This window comes from Polypterus senegalus, chromosome 14, assembly GCF_016835505.1.
Source record: "Polypterus senegalus isolate Bchr_013 chromosome 14, ASM1683550v1, whole genome shotgun sequence".
Taxonomy (NCBI): Eukaryota; Metazoa; Chordata; class Cladistia; order Polypteriformes; family Polypteridae; genus Polypterus; species Polypterus senegalus.
The window spans coordinates 121,014,597-121,024,988 of NC_053167.1; the positions used below are offsets into that span (position 1 = coordinate 121,014,597).

The 10,392-nt window shown below is 39.7% G+C and overlaps 1 protein-coding gene across 1 annotated transcript in view; it reads left to right on the forward strand.

Moving 5' to 3' along the window:
• Nucleotides 1–6,363, forward strand: part of LOC120514865 (BMP/retinoic acid-inducible neural-specific protein 3-like) — a 472,658-nt gene extending 466,295 nt beyond the window's left edge. Inside the window, exon 8 of the mRNA XM_039735477.1 lies at nucleotides 4,900–6,363. Coding sequence (XP_039591411.1) covers nucleotides 4,900–6,016 — 1,117 coding nt within the window. The 3' untranslated portion in view covers nucleotides 6,017–6,363. The remainder of the gene's footprint in view (nucleotides 1–4,899) is intronic.
• The last annotated feature ends 4,029 nt before the right edge of the window (nucleotides 6,364–10,392 follow it).

The window sequence follows — 10,392 nt, forward strand, 5'->3', positions numbered from 1 at the left end:
ATGTTAAACCATTCCCTTATCGGAGCAGCTCGGTGGAAACTGACATTGTCCCACACTATCACATAGGTGGGAATGGGATTCTCATTTAGCTCTTGACCCTAATGGTATTGAACCTGCAAAATAAAATCTCTCTTAGATTGGCAATAAATCTTAGAAGGTGCTGGGTGTTATATGGCCCGAGTGTAACATAGTGATGTAGAACACCATGGTTGCTAATAGCAGCACAGATGGTGACATTGCCACCTTGTTGACCAGGGACTTCAACAATGGCCCGCTGTCCAATGATGTTTCGGCCTCTCCGTCTCCTCTTTGTTAGATTGAAGCCTGCTTCATTTACAAAGATGAAGTCATGGGGTTTGTCCAAGGATTCCAAGTCAAATATTGTCTGTGTAGAAATACAATATACTGCATTTAGAATTTTGTAAGTCATACAGAGACAGAGCTATACTGTAGAGTACAATTAAGCCTACTGTATGCACTTCTGATTCACATACATTGTATGTACTGAAGAGTAATGTCATTCACATAGTATGTGTTAGTACTGTAGAAAATCTGGATTACAGTAAATGTTTCTGAATGTACACTTACTTGCACATACTGAGCTCGCAGTTCTTTCACCCTTGGTGAGTTGCGCTCAAAGGGTACTTTGTATACTTGTTTCATTCGCATCCTGTTACGATGGAGGACACGGTCAATTGTGGAAATGCTCACACTGTTGATTCCCTGGAAGTGTGTGTTGTCTTGTATCACTCGTTCCTGGTCATATTACATTATCTTGAAGGACCATGCCCACTATAACGGCCTCTTGCTCTTGAGTGAATAAAGCCATCCTTCCACCTGCATGTGGCAGCCTTACCATTCTACAAAGAGTAGATGTGCAGTTACAACAAATATTCATGCAGTACTATACATACAGTGATGAACTTTACAAATGTCTTTTGAAACAGTTGCATATAGTTTAGTACAGTAAATTTGCAATTACAAAAATAGAGTAGTATACTGTACCTGTTCTCTTCTCTGAACGTCCTTACTATGGTGGGCACAGAAAATCGGCTCAAATTGGGTTGCACTCTTAGTCCTGCTTCCCTCATTGTCAGTCCATGGACAAGAACATGGTCTATGACTGTTGCTCGAATTTCATCAGATATTTCCACTCTTTGTCTTCCTCCTCCTCTTCCTTGCCACCCTCCTCCTCTTCCTCGCCCTCCTCTTCTTCCTCTTCCTCGCCCTCTTCCTTTTTCCTGTCGTCGTCCTCCTTCTCCTCCTCCTCCTCCTCCTCCTCGCCCACCTCGCATACGCACTTGTCCTCTCACATTGTTTCTTCTATCCATGCTCAGATTTTCTCCTTTCTACCTTCAACAACCTGTTTGCTCTCTGAACTGGCTTATATTGGTTGTGTCACATCATTTGAAACAGGTGACATCAATTTTGAGTGGTTGTGTTCAATCAATGACATGTTTTCTCTAATTGTGTTTTTAGCGTTGCTACTTGTGTTTACCAGTATGGACGACGTGTGCATTAGATTGTAGAATGTGTTTTGAGAATGAGAATGTGTTTAGAGTTTTGCTGAAAAGTCTAAGTAAGATCTGCATATTGTGTTTTACCATGTGAAATGGTTTAAGGTATTGACAACAGACTGCACAATTAGCTAAATGAGGTCAGGCAACTGAGAACTTTATTCAGCCAATGGGTTTTAGTGTTTTAGCAATTGAGAAAAACTGTAATAGGAAATCTTGTCTAAGAATGCCTGATGTTTACCAAAGACCATTTTGACACTCCACAATATTATTGGTAAAATGTTTTGTAGACTGATGGAAGTAAGGTTGAATTGTTTGGGAATGAAACACAGAAGTAAGTGTTGTTACACAGACATAGGTATAGCATTGAAAGGGCACCAACATGAAAACATCATCCTAGCGATGAAGTATGGTGAAGGGAGCAGCATGATTTGGGGCAGCTTTGCTGACTCTTGGCCTGAGCAGCTACTCATCAAAAATTAAATTTATCAAGGTGTCCTACAGGGTAATGTCAAGGTGGCCATGTAGCAGCTAAGGCTCAGTAGAAGTTGGATGATGCAGCAGGACAATGACCCTTAACTTCAATGGCTTTTTTGAGTGGCCCGGCTACTTCCCAGGTCTTAACCCAAATGAGATGCATACAAAAGAGAGCTGTTCACACAAGACATCATAGCTGAGCTAAAGTAGTTATGTGAGGATACTGTAAATGGTCCAAAAGTCCTTAGGAACACTATTGTTCATCAGCAAATTTCACCAAGGCATTATTCGCATGAAATATTCTGCATTCGTGTTCAAATTATTTACTGATTATTCGGCCAGTTTGCAAGAACATTTTTCCCCAGTGTCCCACACTGCTTTGCAAGGCCAGCACGACATCTCCTGGAGCTGTAATAGACCAGCATTGGATGGGACTGCAGTTCAGGGATACAATGCTGATTATTTGCATTATAGACTCTGTGGGATTTAATTAGTGGTAGAACAGATAAGTAAATAATGTCAGTTCTCAAAATTTTATTTTTATGAAACATATACAGCATAAATAACAAGTTACCTCTGATTGTCGCCAAATGTGCAGGTTGATCTTCCATGTCAGTATAAGAGAAGGAGGCATATGCACTATGCATACCTAATTAGCCACATGGAGATAAAAGCAAACCTTGAAGGGGCTTGATGACCCCACCCCCCGAACACTGGAGAATCTAAGAAGTAATAATAACACTGGAAGATCTATTACTGTTTACAAGATGTTTCCATGTTTTTGATAGAAGTGCAAAGCATCAGAACAGAGGTTAGAGAGCCGTCAGCTTGATTTAAAAAAATAGAACCAGCAACTTCAGTCATGACACGCCATATTGAATTGTCTGCCTTCTAAAGACCTACAGTACATATTTTTTTCACACTTTTGACTACAATTTTGGCATTTCCGCTTTGTTTTGATGAAATATATAATTGTGCATCTGTAGCTACGTTTATCCAAAATTACCAAAGTTCTGCAGTTTTTAGTTTGCTTCATAAGATTCAGGCAATAGTGTGACATGTTTTGAAATAATTCCACAGACTAAATATCTTAGTTTTAAAAGTTTTAGTAAAATTCTGTTTAAGGCTTATTTATCTGGTTTCATTTTAAGTTTCATCATATAGTCAAATCATTTCTAAACAGTCAGAAAACTGTAGGCCAAACTGCAATTATGCATAACAGTCGATGTTAGCAATGAGACCATTTCTTAACTGGCTTAATTAACACTCTGTATTACAGGTATATCCAAGAAGGTTTAAACATCAACTTACAGGGGGTGAAATGCTATACCATAAACTATAGCTATGAGAAAATTCCATCCATCCATTATCCAACCCGCTATATCCTAACTACAGAGTCACAGGGGTCTGCTGCAAGGCAGGAAACAATCCCTGGGCAGGGCACGCACACACACACAAAGCACAATTTACGATCGGCAATGCACCTAACCTGCATGCCTTTGGACTGTGGGAGGAAACCGAAGCTCCCGGAGGAAACCCACGCAGACACAGGAAGAACATGCAAATTTCAGGCGGGGAGGACCCGGGAAGCAAACCCAGGTCTCCTTACTGCGAGGCAGCAGCACTACCACTGTGCCACCGAGCCGCCCGAGAAAATTACATTATATTCAAATTAAGCACTTATATGAATTTAAACTTAAGCATTAACTTTCTAAGATTGACTCTTACAGCGTCTGACTGTTTTCGTTCTTCTTTAATCACGTAGACAGTGGTGTAGTGGTTGGCACTAGTGCTGAACAGCTCAGGTCATCTTTTTGTCCAGTATAGTTGGCAGATGTTTCCCTAGCCCTCAGATAATTGCACCCTTATAATTCAGTCAAATTTAGTTCAGTTAGTCCTTCCCAATTTACATCAATGCATTTTTCCAAATTTAGCGATATTAGTGATTTCTCCGAACTCGAGGTGAAGTGAACACTGTGAAGGTTGCTCATCACTAATAAATATAGTGCAGGTCTGCTCCATTGATACCTGAAGTGCTTGTGTGAAGTTATTGCATCCAAAGAAGGTTCAACCAGTTATTAAATCCAAGGATACACTTACCCTTTGCACAGCATGCAGTGAATGTTTGAGGAGTGTGTTCAATAAAGACAGGAAAGATTACAATTGTTCGAGTGTGGTTAGTTTAAACGTGTTTATCTATACCTGTGACTCAGATGAAGATCAGATCAAATTTTATGACCATTTAATGCAGAAAGCCAAGTAATTCCAAAAGGTTTGTATATTTTTTCCCACTGTACATTGTTTTATGCCAATTTAATATTTTCACCAGTTTTTAATAATTGTGTTTCTGTATTTAGTGTTTCAATGAACACAGAACTATAGAACTGCTTTGCAAATATAAGTCTTTAATAGTTTAGTTCAGGCATTTTTGGTCTTTTGTTTAACTATAAAATCAATGATTCTTCCTTTGCTCTTCCCTCTGTTCTTTCTTTTTGAGAAAGTCAGGTGAACTGCTGTCCACTTTGGCTGGTGGCCTTTTGTACCCCCACAAAGATCTTAATCCACACAACTGGTTCTGATGAATGTGGTGTAGTATGGCAGTGTGACATGGTGAAAATAAATGTCTCCACACATAATTGCTATAAACTTCATCTTATAGATGTATAACAGATCTATAATGACTTCTTGGCAGAGGCATTTATTTCCACCATGTCACACTGTCACATTGCACCATATTAATCAGAATCAACAGCTCATGCTGTATTTGAGATATTTTTATTTAATTAATTTACCAGATAGTAATGAGTGAAGCAAAATTAATATTGATTAGAAATTGTAATAGAAAAGAGAAGGAAAAGCATGCTTGGAGATAACTGTGTTTTCCTTTTTTATTTGTCATTTTCAGGTCACAGACCTTCTGGTTAAATTACATTCAGTCGTTGCTTTACTGCTCTGAGAATAACCAAGTGGGAGTTTTTTGTGAAGAAACACGGAGCTGCATTTGCCCTTACGATCACATTTCCTGTCAAGTTTCAATTCCTTGCACAATAGGAGAAGGGCAAGCCTGTGCATCTTGTGCTACTGACAACCTCACGCGGTGCGGAAACTGCAACTCAGGCTATATGTTGAGCCAGGGAACATGCAAACCTGAGGTTGCAGATTCTACAGAGAACTATTTGGGGTTTGAGACTGATTTGCAGGATCTAGAAATGAAATACCTGTTGCAAAAATCTGACCGAAGACTTGAAGTCCACGCCATCTTCATCAGCAATGATATTCGCCTGAACAGCTGGTTTGATCCTTCATGGCGTAAGAGGATGCTCCTCACTTTAAAAAGCAACAAATATAAATCCAACCTTGTGCACATGCTTTTGGGTCTCTCAATTCAGATTTGCCTTACAAAAAACAGTACTTTGGAGCCTGTTTTAGCTTTATACATCAATCCTTTTGGAGGAAGTCACTCGGAAAGTTGGTTTATGCCTATAAATGAGAACGGTTACCCCAAATGGGAACGGACTAAGATTGACCTGCCATTGGAGTGTTACAACTGGACATTATCTCTCGGGAACAAATGGAAAACCTTTTTTGAAACTATTCACATCTACCTGAGGAGTCGTATCAAGGTGCCCAGTGCCAATGGTAATGACAGTATTTATTACGAGCCTTTGGAATTTAGTGACCCATCAAGGAACTTGGGATACATGAAAATCAATGGCATTCAGGTGTTTGGTTATAGCATGCACTTTGACCCGGAAGCAATTCGAGATTTAATTTTGCAACTGGATTACCCCTACACTCAGGGATCACAGGATTCTGCTCTTTTACAACTACTAGAGATAAGAGACCGTGTAAATAGACTTTCTCCACCCGGCCAGCAACGCTTGGACCTTTTCTCCTGTCTGTTGCGGCACAGACTGAAGCTAACAACAAGTGAAGTGGTTCGAATACATTCATCTTTGGAAACGTTTAATGAAAAGTTACCAAACTCGATGGATTATGAGACAACTAAATTATGTAGCTAACCAGACCAACTGAAGCACAATGTAAAAAATTAAGATGATGTCAAGTGTTACAAAAAAATATTTTGACTTGTATGTGTATGGTACAAAGGCTGTGTGGAAGAGATTTGTTAATGTTTGTGGATAAGTAACACAATAATTAAACAACTGATAATGTCTATATAGTATCACTTTACACAAAAACCATATATAATATACATAAGATTAGCATTTAACAACTCAGACCAAACTAAACTAATGTTTACTTTTAAACAAATGCATTTTGTTTGTACTTTTTATATGTTCTGTTGCAATATTGGATATGTGCTTTCCGTGACAGGTAAGGCATCAAGTGATATTAATAACGTTTTGTAGATGAATTATTATTAAAAAAAAAGAAACAAAATATGTGTGATGATGGTTTCTGATGTTTTAATTGTGTGTGAAATATTTATACAATCAAACAACATCCAGCAGAAGACAATTTATTGATTTAGCCGTTCTTAAAGTCTGAATTAGAGTAAGCGGTTCTAATTCAGGGTGTTCCTGGGAAATGTAATGACTTACTTCTTGAGGTACAAGTACATAATAAACAAGAATAGTTTTGTCAAATATTGGAGATTTTAAAATGTTTGCCTCAATTGAAATGTTTAAAGTTCAGATATTCTCCATTGTAATAGAAACTTGTCATTCTTCACCCTCTGTTAGAGGTCCATAATGAGCTAGATCTCTAGCAAAAGATCAAAAATATTGGATATGTCTAAAATGACAGCCTACATGCTTATGTTTGAAATTTGTTATTTTAACCTTCTGGGAGTGGCTCTTAGACGGCTAAAACCAGGATTGAATTTCAGCAATTCAGTCAATAAGTGTAGATGGTGCAAAAGAAGAAGTGGGTTTACCAGCAAGATAGAGCTGGGTGTCATCAGCATAACAGTGAAAATTAATGCCATATTTACTAAAGATATTGCCAAAAGGAAGAAGGTAAGTAATTAAAAGAAGAGGACCCAGGACAGAGCCCTGGGGCACACCAGAAGTAACAGCGGTGGGTTGGGATGTGAAAATTTTAAGCTGAATGAACTGACCATTTTTCTGGCCATTTTTGTTGAAGACATCTATTGGTTTATTATTTACTACAAAATACCCATGCTTCGCGGCGGTGAAGTACTGCCTAAAAATTTTTATTAAGAAGAAAAGTAAACCTGTTTAAACTGAGGGAAAATATACCAATAATTATTTGTTAAGGATCTCTTTGTATGCCACGTTGTCAGTTCGGCCATGTGAAAAGCAATCTTGCCTGAAATCTCACAGCTTGGATTGCTCCTGTCATAATCGGTTTGAGTTTCATGGTTTGTTTCAATTACGTTAGTATTTGCTCTACTTGTTGTGTTGAAGTGACAATCGGCATCTGTCAAGCGTTGTAAGCATACAACCGGTTTCATCAATAACTTTGCATCCAGCTTTTGAGAGTTTAAACATTCATAAACATCAAAGTGTCCACTACTCAAATCGTCACCTGTGAATCTTAGATGTTTAAGAGACATTGGCGGTTGTCCAAAGGTGTAAAATATTTGGCCATTTCAGTACAGTTGAAAACGACAACCGAACAATTCAGCGGCAGCCATCAACTCACATGCAGAACCACAGGTGATGGGCTTTCACTCTTCTAGTGCTCCTGTGTAGTATAATTATCTCCTGTACCGTCATTAGTCCACACCTTGAACCTGTCCCAGTCATTCAATACATAAGACAGAATGTTCCTCCGGATATCAAGAGTGAGCCGGATATGGCCGTGCAATATGTAACAAAGAGAATGGAAAAGGCAGGTGCCATCTCCGGGCATGGAAACCACTCGGTAAGTGACAGTTCTTTGATCGATGGTGATCACCTCGATAGACATGTTAATGGGGGTACAGTTGGAATGATAAAGGAAATGGGTACCTGAACAATGTAAACTAAGTCTAAAATAACTATACAATAACTATAATCGTAATAAACGAACAATAAAACAGCGGAGAAGCTGTGGATTAAATACAAAGGCTGTGGTTATCAGCAGGGAGACGTGAATACCGTGGCGAAACAAGGAAGGGAATGAAGAGACCGGAGCGACGGACGGCCTTATATAGGCAGACAGTCAACAACGTGGGAGGCGTGGGGATGGGGGACCCAACGCCACCTCACACGGTGACCGAGCTGCAGGCTATGGACGTATATATGTACATAAGTAGGGTTCAGTTAGCTTTGGGAACCCGCATACCAAATTTCTTGAAGTTGGGCCCATAGGTAACAAAGACTGTTGGAAAGTTCAATATGGCGTCCAACAGTGGCGTCATACCACCAAAATAAGTACGTACATCAGTTTCGGTTAGTGCAGGGAAGCCGCCTACCAAATTTCGTGAAGATGGGGCCATAAATAAGAAAGTTCAACATGGCGGACGTTGTCGACTGTTATCGACCGTTATGACCGTTACGTGTAGAATTTCGAAATAAAACCTACTTAACTTTTGCAAGTAAGCTGTAAGGAATGAGCCTGCCAAATTTCAGCCTTCTACCTACACAGGAAGTTGGAGAATTAGTGATGAGTGAGGCAGTCAGTCAGTCAGTCAGTGAGGGCTTTGCCTTTTATTAGTATAGATCATAAGGAAGTGATTTCCTGAACAAAATATGGTTCCAAAATGGCCTGAAAATGTTTTTCAGATATACAGAGGCAAAAAAGGGGAAAACCCCGAAAAAAGCTCTAAACCGTGCCTAATTAAACATCAGACTCCATCAAAAGGTATATTATGTTTGGGGATTTTCAGTGGCGGTGAATCAGGAGGCACCAGATTAAAAAAGAAACAAACTGAATTGTTCCCAAAGCGTTCATTTGTACTTCTTACAAACACAAAAGTAAACTTTTTTTATGTAGCAACTACACCATTTATTTTGAAAAGCTGCATTGTCTTTGGCTTGTACAGATACGGCATACCAGACCACAAAGGTGCCACTGTCTAGGTTACACAACAGAAGATAATTTTTACTTTTAAGGCTCTAAGGCTTTAAATACCATCATGTCATTATAGAATGCCTACTTTGTGAGGGGGCTGTTATATAAATTGGGTGATGAGGGGGTTCTCTACTGATATTGTGGGCCAGTCTTCATCCATTGAACCAACAGTATCTGGTTTTGCACTTCAAAATTAAGCTGTTTGGGTATTTGGGATATTTTGGCTATCTGTCCATTGTGAACTGTAGTGGGCACTCTTGACTTGCCCCAAATCCAAATTAGCACAAATGAGTACAAACAAAATGGTTTTATTATAGGGTTGTGTATTGTAATGACTTTGTATAAAGAACAAAAAAAAAAAATAACCCCCAAAATAAAACCTACTTTCTTACTGCCTTTTCTTTGCAGGTGATGCATCCTAACTATAACCAGGGATGGCTAATCCAAATTCCAACATGTATTATCACTCTCCCGTCAACACTTTCCAGATACCATACTTCTTCTCTCATGTGGTGGTCTCTCTCCTCCTCATTAGTTGAGTACTTGCCTCCAAGCTCCACTCTTGAACTCAAGTAAATTTTCAACCACAACTATAGTCCAGTGTGCTGCAGTAGTACTTGTTAATGAATTACACCCGTGTGTTTATTTTATTTCTTATATGATTGCTACTGGTACCCAAGTCTATGTTTGAGAGCATGCTTGAAGAGGGCAAAGCAAAACAAATTTAAGTAAAAACAAGTTTAGAAAGAGAACATGTCTGTTATTACAGTATGTTGGGAACTGGACATTGTGGGTCATCTGTGGTGCAGGTATTAGTTTGGCAAACATAGTTTCACTTCAGAAAAATTCAGCAATACTTTTAAAGTTTAGGGTGGCACGGTGGAGCAGTGGTAATGCTGCTGCCTCTCAGTTAGGAAACCCGGGTTCGCTTCCCGGGTCCTCCCTGCGTGGAGTTTGCATGATGTCCCTGTGTCTGCGTGGGTTTCCTCCAGGTGGCCCGATTTCCTCCCACAGTGCAAAGACATGCAGGTTAGGTGCATTGGCAATCCTAAATTGTGCTTGGTGTGTGGGTGTGTGCCCTGTGGTGGGCTGGCGCCATGCCTGGGATTTGTTCCTGCCTTGCACCCTGTGCTGACTGCGATTGGCTCCAGCAGACCCGTGACCTTGTGTTAGGATATAGCAGGTTGGACAATGACTAACTGCCTGACTTTCAAGTTTAGAATAATGGCGTCTTAATTTCTGCCTGGAAGCCTGGCATACAAGCAGGATGGACCCCAAAGTCTTTCCCTGTAATGAATCAGTGAGGTTGAGGTGCAGCTGCTTGCCCATTTCTGCTTATGTCACTGCACAGCTCCCCGTCCACGTGAGGAAATTTATACAGGTGGATCTCCATCAATGACATCTTCTGTGAAAG